The sequence below is a fragment of the Heloderma suspectum genome, chromosome 1 (genome assembly GCF_057233095.1).
Source record: "Heloderma suspectum isolate Gila_16-S chromosome 1, 16-S_ref, whole genome shotgun sequence".
NCBI lineage: Eukaryota > Metazoa > Chordata > Lepidosauria > Squamata > Helodermatidae > Heloderma > Heloderma suspectum.
Genome location: NC_139458.1, coordinates 225243224 through 225267896, shown reverse-complemented (window position 1 = coordinate 225267896; position 24673 = coordinate 225243224). Strand labels below are relative to the sequence as shown.

The following is a 24673-nucleotide window of genomic DNA, read 5'->3' as shown; positions in this document are numbered from 1 at the left end:
GTGATGTCCATCGAGAATGACACTGCTCAAAACCTTGATCTCTCAGCCACTGTGCTACAGTTCGCACAAGCCAAAGCTCAAAAGCCACATTCGGAGCAGTGGCAGTACGCTATGCAACGCAGCAGAACTATCACAGGTTTTACTTGTAATTTGTTTTGTAGCAGTTTCTATCTTTTGGTAAGCACTGTTTATTTTAGAACAGCCATTATTTTTATCTTTAAAAATAATAAAGAAAAGTTATAAATAACAAGGTACTCAGCTGACCTCTTACAGCTTAATTTGATTATATAGTGCTTATAGTGTTCACAGTATTTGAAATGCTAACTGCTTGGTAACATTGCCTCAAAGTACAGCTGTGTTCCACGGATTTTTACCTAGTGCGAATGACACCAAAGTGGAAACTGAAAATGAAACATACTCTAAAGCTAACTGAAGGACGATCATTTCTGTAGTTAGTATCCAAACCTGTGGAACCTTGAAAAAAAGGTTACAGACACTTGCTTTCTGCCACCCCAGCTCACTGCAGGCAGTACGTTAAAAAAAAATCCCACAGCCACGGAGCTCTGCTTGGTGCCCCTCAGCTCAAGTTGGTGCACCTCTCACCTTGGTGCCCAGGCAACGGCCCAACTCGCCCACCCCTAAGACCAGCCCTGCTTCCTCCCCCCACTGATATTCAGATGCACTGCTTCTGAACATGGAGGTTTTGCACTGTCCTCTATTCTCATTTTGCTGCATAGGTAGTTCAAGGGTTACTCTGATCAAGACGTGGGCAAGCAAGTCCCACGTGGCTGGAGAGCACAGAATTCTGCAGCTCAGGACCTGGCTCAGTTTTTATCACTGGCGCATTAGCGCGAGGGTCTGGCCAACGAGCAGGCGACCGTCCTGGGCAGGACGGGCAGTATTCTATTTACACGCCCCAGGAAAGAAATGCAGCGCCGCCGCTGGGCAGCTCGCGAGGGGACACTTTGGGGCGCTTCTTTCCTCCACACCATCACACCGGCGGCCGTGGCAGCAGCTACCCTCGCGCCCCTGCCCGGATGGGTGGCTCTGCTCTCGGAGCGAGAAGCAGGAAGAGGCGAGCCCGCCGCGGGCACGCTCCCGCGCATGCGTACAAGCGAGCAGCGCACGCACGGGCCTCCTTTTCCTCGACTCCTCCTCGTCGCTCCCCCTCCCCCTCCCCTCCCCTCCCCTCCCCCTCTCTCTGGCGGCAGGACCAATCACCGCAGAGCGGAGGGCGAAGCCGCTCGGGCGCAGGCTGCTGGCTGGTTTCGCGGGGCTCGCGCCCGGCGTTCTTGTGGACCGAGTCCAGCGCGCGCGAGATCGCCCGCCGACCAGCAGGCAGGAGTGGAGTCAGCGGGCCCAGGGTGCGTAGCTGCGCCAGCCGGGCTCCTGCAGTACTGGTGGGGAAGGGGCCAGCGCGGCGCTGCGGAGAGGGACGAGCGCGGCTGCGGGGGGGCCTCGTCGCCGGGCGCTCTGCGAGGTAGGCGAGCTTCTCCCCCCCATTGCCGGGCTGGGTCCCTCATCCATTCCCTGACGCGGCCTCCGCCCCTCCAGAAGGTATCCCGCCCCCCCTTCTCCGTGCGCGTCGGAGGCATAGATGAGGGGGAGCCGGACTGCGGCGACAGGTGGAGGCGCGCAGAGAGAGAGAGAGAGAGGCGCCTCCTGCCGCTGCTGCTGTCCAAGGTCTGTTTTTTGTCGCCCCCTCCCCTTTCCCGGAGCTACTGAGAGGGAGAGGAAAGGCGAGGAGACGGGTGAAGGCTTTCCACCTCTTGCCCGGCGCGCCCGCGCAACCGTCCTCCCTGCGTCTTCCTCTACGCAGTCAGAGGCGGCATCTCCACATGACAGCAGTCTGAGGTGGTGGAGTCTGGAGGTGGTACAATGGATTGCACCGCTGTCTGGCTGCGGGTGGGTGGCCGGTGGGAGGAATGCCGTTTTTAATCTTCCTCAGGTGATAAACTCTCCGCAAGTAGAAAAGCAGCACAGCAGGAAGAGGTCTGTGCTGAGAATTCTTTCAGACTGGTGTACTAGGGTGTTGTTTTTTCTTTTTACGAGGGAGAGCGTTGAAAATGGCATCCCCCTACCTGCAGTCTCAGAAGTGGTATAGCCCATGCCAGGATTCTACCGGCTCAGGCTCTTGCATGTGTAAATGAGGCCTATGTGCGAACCTGTGGCATATACAGAAGAAAAACTGAAGCCATTTCTACTTGCTTTGGATAGGAAAGGCCATCCTGGGGTACCAGCCACTGTAGCCCAGGTGCTCCTAGCGCTCTGTGACCTACTTCGTTGGGCTTTCTAGCACTGCTTTGAGATTTTACATACATTTAAGCTATAGAACAGTTAGCACAGTCTGTATCTCTTGCATTTCATTTCCCTCTTGACTTCACAGCTAACTTTTTTCCCTTTCTACATCCATATGTGTATATATGTATATACATATATCCATGATGTGTATATATATATATATATATATATACCTGCCAACTGAGGATAACGTTTAATACATCTTGTGAAGTTCAAGAAACTTACACCATTTGTTAGTTTTTAAGGTGCCACAAGAGTGTTGTTTTGGATGCAACAGCCTAAGAAATTATTTGCCTCTTAAAATTTATCATAGGCTCAAAAGGCAACTGAATGCAAATAATTTCATTTGGAGATTAATGGGACAAAACATGACAGTCAAAGATTGATGGCTGACCATTTATTTCGGCCTCTGTATGTCTGTTCTTATTTGGCCAGTTACATATAGACTATAAACCTCTATTATAGCTAACATACTTAAATGTCACCTATATTTACATACATAAATTCTCTTCCCCTCACTGAAAATTTAAAAACCAAATCAAACCTGGTTTTAATGTTTAACTTCTTGATACCAGTGGGGCACCTAATGACTTTTTATTTAGTTTCCAAATCAGCAGCATGGTTGCAATATGGATTATAAAAGAGTAACAGTTGTTCAGATTAAACATACTGATTCAGATGCAAAAAAGATCAAAACAAGCTTCTTCAGTGTTAAAATTACTTGAACGTTGTTTAAAATAGGATTAAAATGGAAACATGGGTTTAGTAGACTTCCATGGTAATGGATTCAAACATAAACTCTTCAGTTACTTACTGTCAGTTTCCAGCAAGTGGAAGCAGATAATCTTTTGCTTTGAGGGAGGAGTGTTGCATATACTGTCACTTGCCTTGGCTTTCTAAGAACTGTTGTTGGACACCTGCAGAATCTTTCACAGATGATAGGCAGTTTTGCATAGAGATATTCTCAAAAGATTATAGGTAGAGTTGTTTCTGTTTTGGGGTTAGTGCAAGCAAGTACTCTTCTAGTAGGTTTTTTTTAAGCACCAAGAAAGGGGCAAATATAGCTGCAGCTCTTTAACTAACAGCAATATGAACAGAAATATATGTATTCTGTAGAGATTATTTACAGAATATCTACTGGTTGGATACAGGAAAGAAGGGAAAATGTTTTACAGGCTTCAGCTTAATGGGGGGAAGAATTATGTTCATGGAATTATGGAACATTTATTTTAATGGTTTCTTGAGGAATGGCAGGACGACAGGAATACTTATATTTAGGTGTTTTTATGAACTATGAATTGTGAATCTAAGAACTGATGATACAGAATATTATAGGCATGCACAATGGAAAATTAATCTGAATGTCTATTTACTGATTTAAAATACATGTATCCTGCCTTTCCTTGCGCTGTTCAAGGCAACAAGCAGAAATAATAAAAGCAAAAAATAACTCTTCTCCCCCCTCCCCCCCGACCATAATGTCTAGGGAAGAATGTACCCTTAACACAGGAATGTGAAGAGAGGCTATGCTGAACCTGTACCTACCTATAGGCAGATATAACAGTCTCTAATCTCAGTTTAGAAATTTTCTGAGAAACTAAAATTATTTTAAAATAGTTCAAGATAACGGAATACCTTTAGTTCTTCATAGCTTAGAATGAAACAAAGTATTGAGATTTGCTGTGTGACATGAACATCGTGTAGGGGTGGGAAACTGTATTTTTGAACTCTCAGTGAGGGGAAAACATAAATGAGAATTTGAAGTTGACATTCTGATAATCCAGTTTTTTGTTTTTAGGATATCTTTGCTTCCAATAATCTTTATTTCAGGCTAGATGCAAGTTAAAATTCCCACTGTTAGTAATTTCTCTGTCACTTGCCATGGGCAAAACACTTTACATGCTCTAGACTTCGCCATCCTCACAGTATTTTTCTGAGGTGTATCACTTTATTTTATTTATTTATTTATTTATTTCATGTCTATACTGCCCAATAGCCGAAGCTCTCTGGGCGGTTCACAAAAATTTAAACCAAACTTTAATTCTCATTTGACGCATGAGGAGATAAGGCTGAGAAGTATGCCTGAAGTCAACCAGTGCATAGAATTTTGTCTCATTTGTTTTATATGAATTGTTTTATGCTATTTTATATGTCACTTTGATTAATAGAAGAGTGTCTCAGATAATAATCTGTGGCTCGATACGTCATTTACTGAACCAGCTGGGCATTAAGGAGAAGTTGGGTAGGAACCATCACTGTAGCCTAGTCAAGGCAAAGGCGTGGGGAGGCATGGGGTGAGGTGGGATTGGGGAGGAGAGAAACAGCCCGCAGTAAATAGTGTGAACCGTCATTTCCTAAACCTAACTAACAGTCAACCTGAGAGATGGCCACTCTATGTTCATAACCATAGTTTTCTTGGGTTATGGTATATTCTGGCTATGGGCCCAATCCAGCTTTGCCTAGCTGCACAGTCCTATGCATGTTTATTCAGAAACAAGGCCTATTGTGTTCAGTGGGATTTACTTTCAGCAGTGTTTCCCAAACAGCAGGCTAGGGACCACCAGGGGAGCTTCAGCCCACTTTCAGGTGGGCCTCAGCACTGCCTGTCCAGTGCCTCCTCATTTGTTTGCTTTAAAGCCTTTTTGTTGGACCAGAGATGCCAGCAGCAGCAGCAGCATCCTGCATTCACAGTGCAAAGGCAAGTCTGGATATGGGAGTTTGTTAGAGAGCAAGGCTGTAGCATGCAAAGTTGAAGGGGAAGAAAGGAAAGAGGAAACAGAAGGAAAGAGGAAACAGAGTGGCTGGATAAGTGTGAGGGAAGGAGGAGAAAGAATGGGAAGAAGGGAGGTGAAAAGGACAGATGGACTGAAGAGTAAAGGAGAAGCACTCGGGGTTGCTGCTGTGCCTTCTGACCACAGTGATGCCATCACCTCCTCCACCTCAGAAGAATAACCTGGCATTGTTCAATGGTTGTGTGTGTGGGTGTGTGCGGACATGACGGGGTAGGAGGTGGCATTGAGTTAAGGTGGCCATGAGACGGAAATGTTTTGGAGATCCTGGGGAAGGGAGGGTCTCCCTTCCCTGAGTGAAAAGTGTTAGAGGAGGTTTTGAAGGAAATAGATAGATAAAAGGTTAATATTTTAGTGCAAGCAATTAGGATGATAATAATGACAAAATTGGGAATAGAGAATAAGGGATAAGAGAGGGAAGCTATTATAGGAGGAAGCGAATGTAAAAGCAGCAAGAGGGAGGGAGGGATGTTTGCAGGTATAGGTGCGGAAGGAGAAGGGGAGAAGAAATGACAGAACAGTAAATATACTTTGAGGGGTATTGCGGGGGGGGGGGGAGAAAAATATAAAATAAAAAGCCATCTTCACTTAGAGGCTTTGAATCAGCAAATTCTGCTTGAAAGCGGGAGGCTAAGTCATAACTCCAGAGCCAATGTCTGTACATAATATGAAGAAAGCTGAACTATGGAGCTACCTACCTGAAATCACTGTGGCAAACAATTTAGAAATTTCTAAAGAGAGATTAGATATCAATAGAAAATTATATCAGTAATTGCAAGCAGGTTAAAACTCCACCTCCATCTGCCACCGTTTGGTGACTGGTTCTGCCCAGGCAGTGCCATTTTGTGGCTCGTGACCCTCAGTGGTTTTCTGTTCTCTCAAGTGGGCCATGTGAGTAGAAATTTCAGGAATCCCTGACTTACAGGAAAGTGGGCCTAGGATTGTAGCCTTATTTTCACAAATTCTTTCCCCAGAACATCAGAGGTCTTTTTGTTGTTCCATGTGCATGCTTACCTAGGTATTGTCTTGGTACAGAACTTGTTCCAACAAGATTTAAAGCCAAAGTATCATTCCAAATAAACTAATATTCCTTATCAAGGCAAAGAAGAGTTCCTGCAATGTCCTCTTTAGAAATGGATCAATCTAGAGCCATTGGTCGGCTTACTGCACAAAATACAGACAAGCTGGCATTCCGATCCAATGTAGCAGCCATAAGTTAGAAAACTAAATGGAAAAATGAAGATTATGAGAAGGCAACAAAACAGAATCCAGTGTGAAGCCTTTCTGTTAATTTGTCTGAAGTTCCAACAGTACAGCTACCAGAAACGATAGTTTGATGAACAGCTCCTGCTTATTGGCTGGTATTTTCATTTGACCTTACTCTAGGATATTGCATAGATCCTGATTGTTATGGCCGTCAGACTTTTAGATGGAAATTCACTTCCTTTAGAGAGCAGTCTAGAATCATAGAATTGTAGGGTTGGAGGAGCCTATAAGACCATTGAGTCCAACCCCCTGCTCAGTGCAGGAATCTAAGTCAAAGCATCCCTGACAGGTGGCTGTCCAGCTTCATCTTGAATGCCTCCAGTGTGGGAGAGCCCACCACCTCCCTAGGTCATTGTGTTGCTCTAACAGTCAAGACGTTTTTCCTGATGTTCAGCCGGAATCTGGCTTCCTGTCACTTGAGCCCATTATTCTGTGTCCTGCACTCTGGGATGATCGAGAAGAGATCCTGGCCTTCCTCCCTGTGACAACCTTTGAAGTACTTGAAGAGCGCTATCATATCTCCCCTCAGTCTTCTCTTCTCAAGGCTAAACATTCCCAGTTCCTTCAGGCTCTCCTCATAGGGCTTTGTTTCCAGTCCCCTGATCATCTTTGTTGCCCTCCTCTGAACCTTCTCCAGTTTGTCTGCATCCTTCTTAAAGTGTGGCGCCCAGAACTGGACACAGTACTCCAGATGAAGAGTTCTTGGACAGAATGGGGGAACTACAGCAGCAAAGGGAAGACAAGAAGCTTGAAGAGCAACAGCAGGATGAGGCAGTGGGAAATGCTGAGGTGAAGAAAAATGGAGTAGAGGATACTCCTTGGAAAAGGGTGACAGTTAGGAGAAGAAGAACTAGACACCACTCTGCACCAGTGGAAGCAGTGGAGCTGTGGAACCGATTCCAGGTACTTTCGGATGAGACTGGAGGACAGCCTGCAGAGGAAGAATCACAGTGAACCTGCATGAGAGCGAGCAAGAGGCTGAAGGTCAGTCAAACAGAGACAATGAAACCCAGGCCTACAACAACAAGAAGAGAAGAGTGGTAGTAGTGGGAGACTCCTTGACCTGCCCACTGACAGGTATCCCTTTCTTATCCATGTGGGAACAAATGACACCGCCAAGCGGAGCTACGAAGAAATCACATCAGACTTTGAAGCTTTGGGAAGGAAACTCAAGAACTTTGGGGCCCAGATAGTTTTCTCATCCATCCTTCCAGTAGTTAGAAGAGGGATAGAAAGGGAATGAAAAATACTCCAGGTGAATGACTGGCAACGAAGGTGGTGCCGACGAGAGAGATTTGGATTCTGGGACCACGGGCTATACTTCCTGGAAGGTGGGCTGTTGGCAAGGGACGGGTTGCACCTCACAAAGGCTGGGAAGAATGTGTTTGGCCACAGCATGAAGAACTTCATCAAGAGGGCTTTAAACTGAATCCTACGGGGAAGGGAGATGTAATGTTGGGGGTAACAATGGACGTAGGCGCATGCACTGCAACGGAGAGAACAGCTCTGATAGCGCCCAATAATAGTCTTCAGACACATATAGGAAGAAAGCCAGACTATGAAGCACATGGTCTTCGATGTCTATATACTAATGCCCAGAGTATGGGAAACAAACAGAACGAACTTGAACTCTTAATACAGGAGGGAAATTATGACTTGATAGAGTTGGACTATAAGGAAGGCTGAGCGCCGAAGAATTGATGCCTTCGAACTGTGGTGCTGGAGAAGACTCTTACGAGTCCCCTGGACTGCAAGGAGGTCAAATCAGTCCATCCTAAAGGAAATCAACCCTGAGTGCTCATTGGAAGGACAGATACTGAAGCTGAAGCTCAAATATTTTGGCCACTTAATGTGAAGAGAAAACTCTCTGGAAAAGACCCTGATGCTGGGAAAGACTGAAGGCAAAAGGAGAAGGGGACAGCAGAGGATGAGATGGCTAGATAGCATCACCGATGCAATGAATATGAACTTGAGCACGCTCCGGGAGAGAGCGGAGGACAGGAAGGCCTGGCGTGCTATGGTCCATGGGGTCACGAAGAGTCGGACACGACTTAACGACTGAACAACAAAAGGTATAACTGAGACTTGGTGGGATGACTCTCATGATTGGAATACAGCAATTGAAGGATATAACTTGTTCAGAAAGAACAGGAGGAACAGAAAGGGAGGTGGGGTTGCACTGTATATGAAAAATACATATCTCTGCACAGAAATACAGGAGAATGAGCTTGGCAGCCCCATCGAGAGCATCTGGATCAAAATAAATGGCGCAAAGAATAAAAGGAAGCTGGTGGTCGGAGTCTACTACCGGCCACCCAACCAAGGAGAAGACGAGGATGAAACTTTTGAAGAGCAACTAGCCAGTGTTTTAAGGAAGCATGATGTAGTAGTAATGGGGGAGTTCAATTTCCCGGATACTTGTTGGGAGAGAAATTCTGCAAAACATGGCCCCTCCAGGAAATTCCTGACTTGTGTGGTGGATAACTTCCTCCTACAGAAAGTAGAGGGAGGAACTAGAGGATCAGCTATCCTTGACTTGATCCTAACCAACAGAGATGACTTAGTGGATGAAGTAGCAGTTACAGGAACTCTGGGGGAAAGCGACCATGTTGTACTTGAGTTCTTGGTTCTAAAGGAAGCAAAAGCTGAGTGTACTCAAACGCGTACCCTGGATTTTAGGAAAGCTGATTTTAATAAACTCAGCACAATGATCAGTAAGGTCCCATGACAAGCGACGCTAACGAGAAAAGGAGTCCAAGATGGGTGGGAGCTTTTAAAAAAGGAAATTCTCAATTACAAACAATTCCAACAAGAAGAAAAGGTGGAAGACAACAGAAGAAGCCAATGTGGCTTCACAAAAAGCTTAGGGGAGACCTGAAAGCAAAAAAGGACACATATAGGAAGTGGAAAGAAGGCCAAGTAACAAAGGAAGAGTACAGGCAGGTAGCACAGAATTGCAGGGATGGTGTCAGGAAGGCTAAAGCTGAGAACGAGCTGAGGCTAGCAAGGGATGCGAAAAACAACAAAAAGGCTTTCTTCAGCTATGTGCATAGTAAAAGGCAGAGGAAAGAAATGGTGGTCAAGGAACACCTCATTACTTCGAATGAGTTCAAATCTCCAGGGCCAGATGAACTGCATCCTAGAGGAATAAAGGAACTGGCAGAACTCTCAGAACTGCTGTCTATTCTCTTTGAGAAATCTTGGAGGACGGGTGAAGTGCCAGATGACTGGAGGAGGGCTAATGTTGTCCCTATCTTCAAAAAGGGTAAAAAGGAGGAAACTGAGAACTACAGACCAGTCAGTCTGACATCAATCCCTGGGAAAATTCTGGAGCAGATGATAAAGCAATCCATCTGAAAGCACCTTGAAAATAATGCAGTGATTACTCGAAGCCAACATGGATTTGTCAAAAACAAGTCCTGCCAGACAAATCTGATCTCATTTTTTGCTCAAGTAACCTCCCTTGTGGACCGTGGGAATGCTGTAGACATCATATACCTCGACTTCAGCAAAGCTTTCGACAAAGTGCCCCATGATATCCTGATGAGCAAACTAGCTCAAAGTGGGCTTGATGAAACAACTATCTGGTGGATCCACAGTTGGCTACAGAATCGGACTCAAAAGAGTGCTTATCAATGGGACCTTCTCAAACTGGGGAGAGGGAACGAGTGGGGTACCACAGGGCTCAGTCCTGGGCCCAGTGCTCTTCAACATTTTTATTAATGACTTGGAGGAGGAAGTGCAGGGAATGCTGATCACATTTGCAGATGACTCAAAATTGGGCGGGATAGCTAATACTTTGGAAGACAGAAACAACATTCAAAGTGATCTGGATAGACTGGAGCGCTGAGCAGAAAACAACAGAATGACATTTAATAGGGAGAAATGCCAAGTTCTGCACCTCGGAAAAAGAAACCAAATGCACAGTTACAAGATGGGGGATACGTGGCTCAACAACACTACAAGCGAGAAGGATCTTGGAATTGTTGTCAATCACAAGCTGAAGATGAGCCAACAATGTGACGTGGCTGCAAAAAAGGCCAATGCTCTTTTGGGCTGCATTAATAGAAGCATAGCTTCCAAATCCCGGGAAGTACTAGTTCCCCTCTACTCAGCACTGGTTAGGCCTCATCTGGAGTACTGTGTCCAGTTCTGGGCATCACACTTTAAGAAGGAAGCAGACAAGTTGGAGAGGGTTCAGAGGAGGGCAACCAAGATGATCAGGGGACTGTAAACAAAGCCCTATGAAGAGAGACTGAAATAGCTGGGCATGTTTAGCCTTGAGAAGAGAAGACTGAGGGGAGATATGATAGCGCTCTTGAAGTACTTGAACAGTTGTCACAGAGAGGAAGGCAGGGATCTCTTCTTGATCATCCCGGAGTACAGGACATGGAACAATGGGCTCAAGTTACAGGAAGCCAGATTCCGGCTGAACATCAGGAAAAACATCCTGACTGTTAGAGCAATAAAACAATGGAACCAATGACCTAGGGAGGTAGTGGGCTCTCCCACACTGGAGGCGTTCAAGACGAGGCTGGACAGCCATCTGTCAGGGATGCTGTGACTTGGATTCCTGCATTGAGCAGGGGGTTTGACTCGATGGCCTTGTAGGCCCCTTCCAACCCTACTATTCTATGATTCTAGATGAGGCCTAACCAGTGCTGAGTAGAGGGGAACTAGTACTTCCCGTGATTTGGAAGCTATACTTCTATTAATGCAGCCCAAAAGAGCATTTGCCTTTTTTGCAGCCACATCACATTGTTGGCTCATATTCAGATTGTGATCTACAACAATTCCAAGACCCTTCTCAGTTGTAGTATTTTTGAGGCAAGTATCACCCATCTTGTAACTGTGCATTTGGTTTCTTTTTCCTAGGTGCAGAACTTGGAATTTATCCCTATTAAATGTCATTCTGATGTTTTCTGCCCAGCGCTCCAGTCTATCAAGATCACTTTGAATTTTGTTTCTGTCTTCCAAGGTATTAGGTATCCCGCCCAATTTTATGTCATCTGCACATTTGATCAGCATTCCCTGCACCTCCTCATCCAAGTCTAACTATAGATTGGGGTGAGCAACTTGTGTCTCCCAGATGTTTTGACTAGGGATGTCAGAGAATTCCGCCATGGATCTCGGGAAGGCCAAATGCCAGCGCATTCGGCCCCCCGAAATTGGTGGTGGAACGGTCTGCCCCCCCGGGACGAGACTTATCTGGGGCGGATCTTCCTTGTGGCGGCGGTGGCAGCGGCGGCCGGTCTTCCGACCGGCTGCCACCGCCGCCATTTCCAGTTAAAAAAAAAAGAAAAAACAACGTGATAGGCTACGTAAAGATTTACGTAGCCTATCACGGCTAAGTTAAAAAAAAAAAACGGTGATAGGCTACGTAAATGTTTAGGTAGCCTATCATGGCTGACTTAAAAACAAACAAACAACGCATGTACGCAAATGGCGGCGGCCACGGCTGCCGCCATTTGCGTTCCTTATTTTGGCACGTCTTAGTCTCTACATCAAGATTTACACTAGACTAAGATGGCGAAAATAAGGGGAACGCAAATAGCGTAGCATCCGTAGCGTCTTATTGTAGCTCCACTGCTGCTTGAAGCATCAGCAATGCCTTTTTTTAGGTAAAAGCAAGACTGTCATTGCAAACCCTTTGCCACCTCATTTAAAATGGTAAACCACCATGAAAAAATAGGATTTCTCTCAGCCATCCCTCAAAGTTCCAGAAAATGTCCTCTGCCTTGTGGGAGGCAAATGGCCCTGCAAAAGTGTGTGGGCCATTTTCAGCTCAGCACTGGGTTTAAAGCCAGCATGATGCTAAGTCCTAGTTAGTATAAAACACAGCAGCTAGATTACTAACTGCAGTTTCAGAACCATTTTCAAAGGCAGCCATGTATACAACACGCAGTAATCTAAACAGATTCCTTGTCCTGGTAATTTAGTCCTTTAAGTTATGACAGTACATCATTGATTTTCAAATGATACCTTGTTGGTTCAAAATACAGTCGTCCCGGAAGGCACTATTGTGAATGAACTGACTGCAACATCATTTTGAAAAGTAGATTGATTTAAATTCCTGAATCCTATTTTTAATCGTGGTTGAAACTTGCCAAATACATAAATCAATTTTGGTTGATAATTTAAGGTTTTCCATTTCTACTACTTTGTTTTATTATGCTCTCAAAAGAGGTTGTTGAATAATTAAAATATATTGTGATTATGTCTGACTAAAGATAGCTTTTCTATTGTACTATTATTGCTACTAAATTTGCCAGTCAGTATGCCGGTGCCACGTGAAATACATCATTGCAACTGTGTGGATATGTGTGTTGCTGCGCCTGGACATCTGTTTTACTGGCACAACTCCACTGGCCTAGCGGCTGAGATGTGGACACAATGTGGGCAGGACAGGGGAGGAGCAGGCTTATATAAAATCCTCTATCCCTATAGCCCCCAAACTTTGTGCCATTCTGGAGCTGGTGTAAGGAAAATTCCTCTCATTCAACTCAGTGGAGAAGAAAATGAACAAAGAAGTATGACTGCTTCCCCCCACCTCCTGCCTCACTTATGTTACCCCAGTAGAGTGTAGGAAGGACATGGTGTAACTCTGCCTTCAATCAAAGCACACCAACATCTGACCATGAAACTCAGGAAGAGACTACAGTTGAGAGGAGGAGGATCATGTACGCTGTCTTGGGTTCCTTTTAGGAAAGAAAAGGGATATAAATGTAAGTAATAATAATAATTCAAGTACTGTTTGAACATCTTTACAGTCTCTTTCCTGCCTGGAGCCTTTGCTTTCCTTATATTGGTCTCTTGTTACATATGATACCTCAGTCAGCTTTTCCTTCAGTAAACTGACCTCCAAACAAACTGGATGAGATAATATTAAAACAGAGCATTGAGCTTCAGACACTCCACTGCCTTTTATTGTTTCACCATCCGTTTCCATGCTTTGCAGAAGTTCCTGCTCAGTGACCGTGTCTGGTGATAAATCTGGCAAAAATTTGTCAGACCTTCTAAACTCACGCATACTATTTTCAGCTTTTGAGAAAACTGATGGATTGGTGATTTCTATTTTTTTATTATCTGGAGATAAAGATATACTGATTTGCTGTAATTGTTGTGGCCAGCTGCAGTAAAAACAGGAAGCATCTCACATAAGCTCTGAAGATGTAACTTCTACTTACTAGTCCTTTCTGCTCTAATAATTTTCCGTATCAGTCCTACTATTGTTATATACTGCAACCACAAAGCTGCTGTATGTGCATCAGCCAAATGAGGGTTCATTATTTGAAGTAGCTGCACAACTTTCTTGACATTAGGGAATAAACAAGTATCACAAATGTCCATCTTGCACAAGACGGTCTTCAAGTCTGCAACATCTTTTGGTGACAAGTACTGTTCAGAGGCTGCATCTTCTGGTGATAAGCACTGGCCGTTGGCTGAGAAGTCTTCAAATTTGAGCATGTTACATTAAGCAAGAAGAGATCTGATAGTAGTTGAATTTGCTTTTCCTGCTGGAAGGTGTGGAACTGTATTTTCTGCATAGATATGTTCCATTTCTTTATGTAGCCCAGATCCATCCCATATGTGACTTGTGCCTCCCAAGCAACTCATCAGACTGTGGAAGCCACCAAGCTTTAATATGACATTTGCCACAACACTCTTTGTTTCCACTGAAGAGACTATTTTCCAACTATTGGTTGGTTGAATGTAATAGTTGGTGTAAAGTCATATTGATGAACTGATAAACGTCTCTAGCTCCAACCTTCCCATCCACAAACACACACATTTCCTCACACTTCCTCTGTCCTTGAACCATTCCCTCTGTGCCCCCCCCCACAGTCCCCCTCCCCCTTCTAGCACTTGTCTGGCTGCTCCTCTATGCTGTCCACTACACCTCAACTAACTGTGACTGCAATCTGTGCACACTTATATGGGAGTAAGGCCTGTCATGTACAGTTGGACTTACTCCTGAGGAGACAGCCCTAGAATTGTGTTGAGTGAAGCCTTCAAAGTCCCTGTGCTGGCTGCCAATGGTACAGCTAGAGCTGGATGTTGGGGCCAAACTCCAGGGACCCATAGCCCAGTCCCCTCCCCCAGGTGAGCGCCGTGAGAGCAGCAGGTGCAGAAGCAAACTCCATTTTATTCCTGTAGTCACAACGGTGCTGTGATTTAAGCAAGTTTAAAATGCAAAATTGCACATATTCATGATTTTTTAAATCAGGGTTGGCAAACAGTTTTGTTGTTGAAACATATCAAGAATGTAGAAGCAGTTTTAAAGCATGGAATGACAGTTGGACAGGGGGATAGAGAAATGTTAGTTGTATGCCTCTTCCAGAAATTCCTGGAGTTGAAATGCCACCACACACTTCAGCTCCTTGCCCGAGAATGGAATATTGAAGACCAGATGGGACCCATCTACATGAACAATTTACTTTGACTTCTGCATCTCAGCCTTGCTAGGCAGCCACCACTTCGCAGCAGCAGTGTGGTTTCCTGCCTGAAAATGCGCATTTTTATAAAGGCGTTTTGCCCCAGATTTTCTTCTTGCTGCGGCTTCATGCAGACTGTGCCCTGATTACCCAAAATAAATTCAGCTCAGTATAGTGGATGTGCCTAGGGGTGTGTTTGGATCTTATATCACCGCTGTGAGATGCCTCTTTGCTTTTGTTTCCCCCTGCCCCACCTCACTCATTCGCAGATGTGTGGCTAAACATGTCCACTCAGATCATTGACTTGCACTGCAATTATTCAACACAAGGCAAGAGGGGTGGGAAAGGCTATTGTTCTAAATCTGCATCTGTCCAGAGCAGCAAAGCATCACTAAAGGGTGAATGAGTTTACAGAGTGCTTTGTTGGGGGATGTGGCTTGACTGCAGTCAGTGTAGGATGCTGGGTGAGAGAGCTCCTCTGCTCATAGTAACACTGGTCCTAAACTTCATTTTTTGGAGAATAAATTATAGAATAGTAAGCTGAATAAGCAGAGCAAACTGGTGAGAACCCTCAGAAGCAGGAACGCCAGCATACCAGACTTTTTTAAAGCTTTGGAGAAGACAGCAGTCTCTTCAGCTCCAGACACTATGAATACAGATAAGATGGCAGGCGCGACTCAGATATCGCAGAAAGATTTACAAACGGAGGAGGCAGGTCAGACAAGAGGGGACTTATCAAAACAACTCCAGATATTAAAGAAAGAGCAGATAGTGGGGGTGGCTGATATATTAGACAAGAAACTGTTGGAGCTGGATCCCGAATAGAAGCAATTGAAACCATAAACTCTGGGGTTTTTGATATGGTGGCTGGAAATAAAATATTAATAGGTTAAGGAGAGAGATTTTGCATATTAAATATAAGTTGGAGGAGGCGGAGAACCATTCCAGATACCAGAATATTTGCGTATGTGGAATTTCTGAAGATATGGAAGGAGGAGATTTGAAAGCATTTCTATCTCATTGGTTTGCAGCGTTACTTCTGGATTTCCTGATATCGGTGGAAGACTTTGAGAGAGCTCATAGTGCATTAGGGCCTCGACCCGTGGGTGGAGCAGGTGTTAGAGACATAGTTATTTGTTTTGCTCATTTTACTTTGAAGAAGGAATTATTGAGATGTTTGAGGGGATCGAAGGAGATGACAATCCAGTGATGGTGCTACAAGATCTGGCTCCCGAAACATTATGTAGATGGAGTGGGTTATGCCCCTTTACACTGAAATTGCAATAGAACGATTTGATATCATTGGGGTTTCCCTTTTAGACTGATGGTTATGTGTAAAGGTGGGTCACATACAGTCTCCTCGCGCAAGGAAATGGCGGAATTGTTTATAGTCTTAAATTGGAATTCCCATCAGGATATGCAGTGGCTGGTTTACTTAAGGATGATAATGAGGAAGATACAGAAAAACAAGGCAGTTGGGAGAAAGTGAGAGGAAAAAGGACCACCAAGAAAAGGGCAGGTCATTCTACCCCAGAGGATGCATCACTTCTGCAGAGAACACTTCACCCTCTTACAAGTAGACAATGCAGACATAACTCCTCCAGAAAATATAGGATTTATAAATAAGTGTAACTTTTGGCTAAGCTTCAAAAAAGTTAAATGATAATGTAACGTACAAGATACTAATTGGGGCTTTAGATAAATTGAATAAAGGGGGTTTGAGGTACACTCCACAATAACGAAGGCGGAGGTGTAATCTACCCTGATTTTATTTGCATTTTAGATGTAATATTTGGGGGGATATAACTAGGTCTGTCAGCCCCCCTGTTGCAATAGGCAACTGACTGCTGCAGGGGAATAGTGATTTGCATATCTTTAGGCTCTTCTCTGGAACAGATTGAGAGGGAAATTATGACCTGATAGGTATAACTGAGACTTGGTGGGATGACTCTCATGACTGGAATACAGCAATTGAAGGATAGAACTTGTTCAAAAAGAACAGGAGGAACAGAAAGGGAGGTGGGGTTGCACTGTATGTGAAAAATACATATCTCTGCACAGAAATACAGGAGGAGGAGCTTGGTAGCCCCATTGAGAGCATCTGGGTTGAAATAAATGGAGCAAAGAATAAAAGGAAGCTGGTGGTCGGAGTCTACTACCGGCTACCCAATCAAGGAGAAGACGAGGATGAAACTTTTGAAAAGCAAATAGCCAATGTTTTAAGGAAGCATGATGTAGTAGTAATGGGGGACTTCAATTTCCCTGATATTTGTGGGGAGAGAAATTCTGCAAAACATGGCCCCTCCAGGAAATTCCTGACTTGTGTGGCGGATAACTTCCTCCTACAGAAAGTAGAGGAAGGAACTAGACGATCGGCTATCCTTGACTTGATCCTAACCAACAGAGATGACTTCGTGGATAAAGTAGCAGTTACAGGAACTCTGGGGGAAAGCGACCATGTTGTACTTGAGTTCTTGGTTCTAAGGGAAGCAAAAGCTGAGTGTAGTCAAACGTGTACCCTGGATTTTAAGAAAGCTGATTTTAATAAACTCAGCACAATGATCAGTAAGGTCCCATGGCAAGCGACACTCACGAGAAAAGGAGTCCAAGATGGGTGGGAGCTTTTAAAAAAGGAAATTCTCAAGGCACAATCACAAACAATTCCAACAAGAAGAAAAGGTGGAAGACAACAGAAGAAGCCAATGTGGCTTCACAAAAAGCTTAGGGATGACCTGAAAACAAAAAAGGACACATATAGGAAGTAGAAAGAAGGCCAAGGTTCAAAGGAAGAGTACAGGCAGATAACACAGAATTGCAGGGATGGCGTCAGGAAGGCCAAAGCTGAGAATGAGCTGAGGTTAGCGAGGGATGCTAAAAACAACAAAAAGGCTTTCTTCAGCTACGTGCATAGTAAAAGGCAGAGGAAAGAAATGGTGGTTCAGCTATTAAATAAGGATAGCAAAACGATAACAGATGACAAAGAAAAGGCAGAGGTGCTCAATTCCTACTTTGGCTCAGTCTTCTCCCAAAAGAGGGTCTATGACCCCCCTGTTATAGGCGAAGTACAGGCTGAAGGGGCATGATTGCAGCTTGAGATCAATAGGCATATGGTCAAGGAACACCTCATTACTTTGAATGAGTTCAAATCTCCAGGGCCAGATGAACTGCATCCTAGAGGAATAAAGGAACTGGCAGAAGAACTCTCAGAACCGCTGTCTATTCTCTTTGAGAAATCATGGAGGACGGGTGAAGTGCCAGATGACTGGAGGAGGGCTAACGTCCCTATCTTCAAAAGGGGTAAAAAGGAGGAACCTGGGAACTACAGACCAGTCAGTCTGACATCAATCCCTGGGAAAATTCTGGAGCAGGTGATAAAGGAATCCATCTGGAAGCACCTTGACAACAATGCTGTGATTACTCAAGCCAACATGGATTTGTCAAAAACAAGTCCTGCCAGACAAATCTGATCTCATTTTTTGATCAAGTAACCTCCCTTGTAGACCGTGGGAATGCTGTAGACATCATATACCTCGACTTCAGCAAAGCTTTCGACAAAGTGCCCCATGATATCCTGATGTGCAAACTAACTCAAAGTAGGCTAGATGAAACAACGATCCGGTGGATCCACAGTTGGCTACAGAATCGGACTCAAAGAGTGCTTATCAATGGGACCTTCTCAAAGGGGAGAGGGAACGAGTGGGGTACCACAGGGCTCAGTCCTGGGCCCAGTGCTCTTCAACATTTTTATTAATGACTTGGAGGAGGAAGTGCAGGGGATGCTGATCACATTTGCAGATGACACAAAATTGGGCGGGATAGCTAATACTTTGGAAGACAGAAACAACATTCAAAGTGATCTGGATAGACTGGAGCGCTGGGCAGAAAACAACAGAATGACATTTTATAGGGAGAAATGCCAAGTTCTGCACCTAGGAAAAAGAAACCAAATGCACAGTTACAAGATGGGGGATACGTGGCTCAACAACACTACAAGTGAGAAGGATCTTGGAATTGTTGTCAATCACAAGCTGAAGATGAGCCAACAATGTGATGTGGCTGCAAAAAAGGCCAATGCTCTTTTGGGCTGCATTAATAGAAGCATAGCTTCCAAATCCCGGGAAGTACTAGTTCCCCTCTACTCAGCACTGGTTAGGCCTCATCTGGAGTACTGTGTCCAGTTCTGGGCACCACACTTGAAGAAGGATGCAGACAAACTGGAGAGGGTTCAGAGGAGGGCAACCAAGATGATCAGGGGACTGGAAACAAAGCCCTATGAAGAGAGACTGAAAGAACTGGGCACGTTTAGCCTTGAGAAGAGAAGAATGAGGGAAGATATGATAGCACTCTTCAAATACTTGAAAGGTTGTCACAGAGAAGAAGGCCAGGATGTCTTCTTGATCATCCCAGAGTGCAGGACACGGAATAATGGGCTCAAGTGACAGGAAGCCAGATTCCGTCTGAACATCAGGAAAAACTTCCTGACTGTAAGAGCAATACGACAATGGAACCAATGACCTAGGGAGGTGGTGGGCTCTCCCACACTGGAGGCCTTCAAGACGAGGCTGGACAGCCATTTGTCAGGGATGCTCTGACTGGGATTCCTGCATTGAGCAGGGGGTTGGACTCGATGGCTGTATAGGCCCCTTCCAACCCTACTATACTATACTATTCTATCTTGAATGCCTCCAGTGTGGGAGAGCCCACTACCGCTCTAGGGAATTGGTTCCATTGTCGTATTGCTCTAACAGTTTCTCCTGATGTTCAGCCGGAATCTGGCTTCCTGTCACTTGAGCCCATTCTTCCGTGTCCTGCATTCTGCGATGATCAAAAAGAGATCCTGGCCTTCCTCTCTGTGACAACCTTTGAAGTACTTGAAGAGTGCTATCATATCTCCCTTCAGTCTTCTCTTCTCAAGGCTAAACATGCCCAGTTCTTTCAGTCTCTCCTCATAGGGTTTTGTTTCCAGTCCCCCGATCATCTTGGTTGCCCTTCTTTGAATCCTCTCTGTCTGCATCCTTCTTCAAGTGCAGTGCCCAGAACCGGACACAGCCTTTTTTGCAGCCACATTACATTGTTGGCTCATCTTCAGCTTGTGATCGACAACAATTCCAAGATCCTTCTTGCTTGTAGTATTGTTGAGGCAAGTATCGGCCATCTTGTAACTGTGCATTTGTTTTCTTTTTCCTAGGTGCAGAACTTAGCATTTCTCTCTATTAAATGTCATTCTGTTGTTTTCAGCCCAGTGCTCCAGTCAATCAACATCACTTTGAATGTTGTTTCTGTCTTCCAAAGTATTAGCTATCCCGCCCAGTTTTGTGTCATCTGCAGATCTGATCAGCATTCCCTGCACCTCCTCCTCCAAGTCATTAATAAAAATGTTAAAGAGCACTGGGTCCAAGACTGAGCCCTATGGTACCCTGCTCGTTACCTCTCCCCAGTTTGAGAAGATCCTATTGGTAAGCACTCCTTGAGTCCGATTCTGTAGCCAACTGTGGATCCACCGGATCATTGTTTCATCTAGCCCACTTTGAGCTACTTTGCTCATCAGGATATCATGGGGCACTTTGTCCAAAGCTTTGCTGAAGTCGAGATTATTATCGAGCATTTCCACAGTCCACAAGGGAGGTTACTTGATCAAAAAATGAGATCAGATTCGTCTTGCAGGATTTGTTCTTGACAAATCCATGTTGGCTTTGAGTAATCACTGCATTGTTTTCAAGGTGCTTATAGATGGATTGCTTTATCATCTGCTCCAGAATTTTCTCAGGGATTGATGTCAGACTGACTGGTCTGTAGTTCCCAGGTTCCTCCTTTTTGAAGACAGGGACAACATTAGTCCTCCTCCAGTCATCTGGCACTTCACCCGTCCTCCATGATTCCTCAAACACAATAGACAGTGGTTCTGAGAGCTCTTCTGCCAGTTCCTTTATTCCTCTAGGATGCAGTTCATCTGGCCCTTGAGATTTGAACTCATTTGAAGTAATGAGGTGTTCCTTGACCATATGCCTATCGATCTCAACCTGCAATCTTGCCCCTTCAACCTGTACTTTGCCTTTGCTAGGGGGCTCATAGTCCCTCTTTTGGGAGAAGACTGAGTCAAAGTAGTAATTGAGCACTTCTGCCTTTTCTTTGTCATCTGTTATCATTTTGCCATCCTTAATTAATAGTTGAACCACCATTTCTTTCCTCTGTCTTTTACTATGCATGTGAGGGTGGCGACGGCCAACCAGAAGCTCTGGCGTGGGCAGGTCCATGAAGTCACAAAGAGTCGGAAGCGACTGACCAAATAAACAACAAAAACAAATCTGAAGAAAGGCTTTTTGTTGCTTTTGGCATCCCTCGCTAACCTCAGCTCGTTCTCAGCTTTAGCCTTCCTGAAGCCATCCCTGCAATTCTGTGCTACCTGCCTGCACTCTTCCTTTGTTGCTTGTTCTTCCTTCCACTTCCTATATGTGTCCTTTTTTTGTTTTCAGGTCTCCCCTAAGCTTTTTGTGAAGCCACATTGGCTTCTTCTGTTGTCTTCCACCTTTTCTTCTTGTTGGAATTGTTTGTAATTGTAATTTAGAATTTCCTTTTTTAAAAGCTCCCACCCATCTTGGACTCCTTTTCTCATGAGAATCACTTGTTATGGGACCTTACTTGTCATTGTTCTGAGTTTATTAAAATCAGCTTTCCTAAAATCCAGGGTATGCGTTTGACTACACTCGGCTTTGCTTCTTTTAGAACCAAGAACTCAAGTATAACATGGTCACTTTCCCCCAGAGTTCCCGTAACTGCTACTTGATCCGCTAAGTCATCTCTGTTGGTTAGGATCAAGTCAAGGATAGCTGATCTCCTAGTTCCTTCCTCCAGTTTCTGTAGGAGGAAGTTACCAGCAACACAAGTCAGGAATTTCTTGGAGGGGCCATGTTTTGCAGAATTTGTTTCCCAAGAAATATCAGTGGAATTGAGGTCCCCCATTACTACTACATCTTGCTTCCTTGAAACATTGGCTATTTGTTTTTAAAGGTTTCATCCTCCTCTTCTTGATTGGGTGGCCGGTAGTAAACTCCGACCACCATGTTCCTTTTATTCTTTGCTCCATTTATTTAACCCAGATGCTCTTGATGGGGCTACAAAGTTCATCCTCCTGTATTTCTGTGCAGAGATACATATTTTTAACATATAGTGCAACCCCACCTCCCCTTCTGTTCCTCCTATTCTTTTTGAACAAGTTATATCCTTCAGTTGCTCTATTCCAGTCATGGGAGTCGTCCCACAAAGTTTCAGTTACACCTATCAAGTCATAATTTCCCTCCCATATTAAGAGTTCAAGTTCGTTCTGTTTCATAGAATAGAATAGAACAGAACAGAACAGAAGGGTTGGAAGGGGCCTATAAGACCATCGCGTCCAACCCCGTTTGATTCCCATACTCTGGGCATTAGTATATAGATATCGAAGACCATGTACTTTATAGTCTGGCTTTCTTCCTACATGTTTTTGAAGACTCTTATTGGGTGCTATTAGAGCTTTTGTCCATTGTTACCCCAACTTTACATCTCCCTTCCCCGTAGGATTCAGTTTAAAGCCCTCCTGATGAAGTTCTTCATGCTGTGGCTGAACACATTCTTCCCAGCCCTTGTGAGGTGCAACCCATCCCTTGCCAACAGTCCATCTTCCAGGAAGTGTAGCGCATTTTCCCAGAATCCAAATCCAGATAAAAGGTTCTCTAGTATAGAGATTTAATTCTCTACTGTTAACAGCTAATCAGAGTAAGGGAAACATGCAAGAAAGTTTACAGCACTCTTTTGTGGAGAATTCTATGGATGCAATAAGCTCTACTTTGAGATGGAAAACCATGAAGGCTGTAATACAGGGAATATGTATTAAAGAATTAAGTACAATGAAAAAACAAAACAGGGCACAAACTTCATTATTAGAGAGGGAAATTAGATCCTTAACAAAGAAATATAGGAGTACAGGAACAACTAGGATTAGGCAACTATTAGATAAAAACATGCAGAACTGCAGACCCTAGATTTTAATAAAACAATGGTGGGGATGCTGTATACTAGACAGCAATTTTATGAATTTGATGGCAAAGGGTCACGGTTATTACCTAACAGATTGAAGCAGCTTGGGGCAAGAAACAAAATCATTACAATCTAAGATAATCATGGGGTTAAGGATTTGGATTCTTAAAAAATGCTAATCTATTTGCTGAATATTTTGAACAAATTTATGCAAATGCAGACAGCGATCTAGAATTAACAGAGGAATATCTAAGTGAGGTAGGTGGCTACTAGGAGGAGGGCTTTTTCTGCTGTGGCACCCCGGCTGTGGAACGAGCTCCCTAGTGAGGTTCGCCTGGTACCTACATTGTATTCCTTTCGGTGCCAGGTGAACACCTTTTTATTTTCCCAGGCATTTTAGCATTTTAGCTTTCTAGATTTTTAGCTTTGCTGTTTTAAATCTGCATTTTAAATTCCTGCACTGCTGCTAGGTTTTATTGTGGTTGTATTGTTATATTGTGGTTTTAATGTTCTATATGTTTTATATTGTTTTATTGTGTGCCATTTGGTTTTAATTTTTGTGAACAGTCCAGAGAGCTTCGGCTATTGGGCAGTATAGAAATGAAATGAAATGAATAATAAATATCTGGTTACAGCAAAGGTGACTCCTCTTGCAGATGAAGTGAGGACATGGCTTGCTAGACCCATTATGTTGGAGGAGATAGAGGATGCACTCTCGCGTCTTAAGTCAAATAAATCCCGAGGCCAGGATGGGTTTACTGGGGAATTTTATAAACACTTTAAGGAAATATTACTTTTGCATCTTCAGTCCATCTTCAATGGAAGTTTGGATGGTGCCCAACTTCCTGAGACATGCTCCAAAATTGTAGTATTATTAAAACCAGGAAAGAACCCGCTGAAGATGGACTGCTACAGACCAATTCCACTATTAAATAATGACTACAAATTTTTAACTTTGGTATTAACAAACTGACTGAAACGGCATGTTGGAAAACTTGTTAATGCAGACCAGTATGGCTTTCTTTCACGAAGATTTATAGCAGATCCTGTTCAGAGGTTATTTAGTTTGATACGCTTTTGTAAGGAGCATAAATCTCTGATGGCAATTTTGGCCTTGGGTTTGTTTAAGGCCTTTGATTGCGTAAATTGGAGTTTTCTGAAAAACGCCCTACAACATTATCAATTTGGCCCTAGATTTTTGAATGCAGTCCAAGCTATATACTCTTCAACCTTGGCACAGATTCATGTTAATAATTTAGACTCCTGTAATATAAATTTGTATAAAAAGGTAAAGGTGTCCCCAACCAGTCGTGTCCGACTCTAGGGTGCGGTGCTCATCCCCATTTCTAAGTCGAAGAGCCAGCGCTGTCCAAAGACGCTTCCGTGGTCATGTGGCCGGCATGACTGAACACCGAGGTGCACGGAACGCTGTTACCTTTCCCGCCGAGGCGGTACCTATTTATCTACTTGCAATTTCTTGCTTTCGAACTGCTAGGTTGGCAGAAGCTGGGACTGAAGATGGGAGCTTACTCCGTCACGCAGCACTCGGGTCTCGAACTGCTACCTGCCGACCTTCCAGTCTGCAGTTCAGCGTCTTAACCACTAAGCCACCGCGGCCCCATAAATTTGTATAGCTGTACCCAAAAAGGCTGCCTGCTGTCACCTATTTTGTTTACCCTAGTAATTAAATTTTTGGCAAATCAATTTTGAGCTCACCCACAAATAAGTGGAATTAAAGTGGGTAGTATGGAACATTTGATTAGTTTGTATGCCAATGACATGTTATTGACATTGAGTAATCCATCATATGCAATTCAGGCTGAACAAGCAGAATTAGATAAATTTAAGAAAACAGTGGGCCTGAGTGTT

At 44.2% G+C, this 24673-nt stretch overlaps 1 protein-coding gene across 5 annotated transcripts in view; it reads left to right on the top strand.

Moving 5' to 3' along the window:
* Positions 1 to 1066: 1066 nt before the first annotated feature.
* ADARB1 (adenosine deaminase RNA specific B1) overlaps positions 1067 to 24673 on the top strand; it is a 116881-nt gene continuing 93274 nt past the window's right edge. For 2 of the 5 annotated variants that reach the window (XM_084820475.1, XM_084820501.1), the window contains exon 1: positions 1225 to 1480. Coding sequence is in view for 1 of the 5 variants with exons in the window: in XM_084820484.1 (XP_084676610.1) it covers positions 1105 to 1480 (376 nt within the window). In the remaining 4 variants the exon portion in view is untranslated. Of the gene's footprint in view, positions 1481 to 12991; positions 13082 to 24673 lie in introns of those variants that run through there. The other 3 variants (XM_084820484.1, XM_084820509.1, XM_084820492.1) reach the window with 3 other exon arrangements.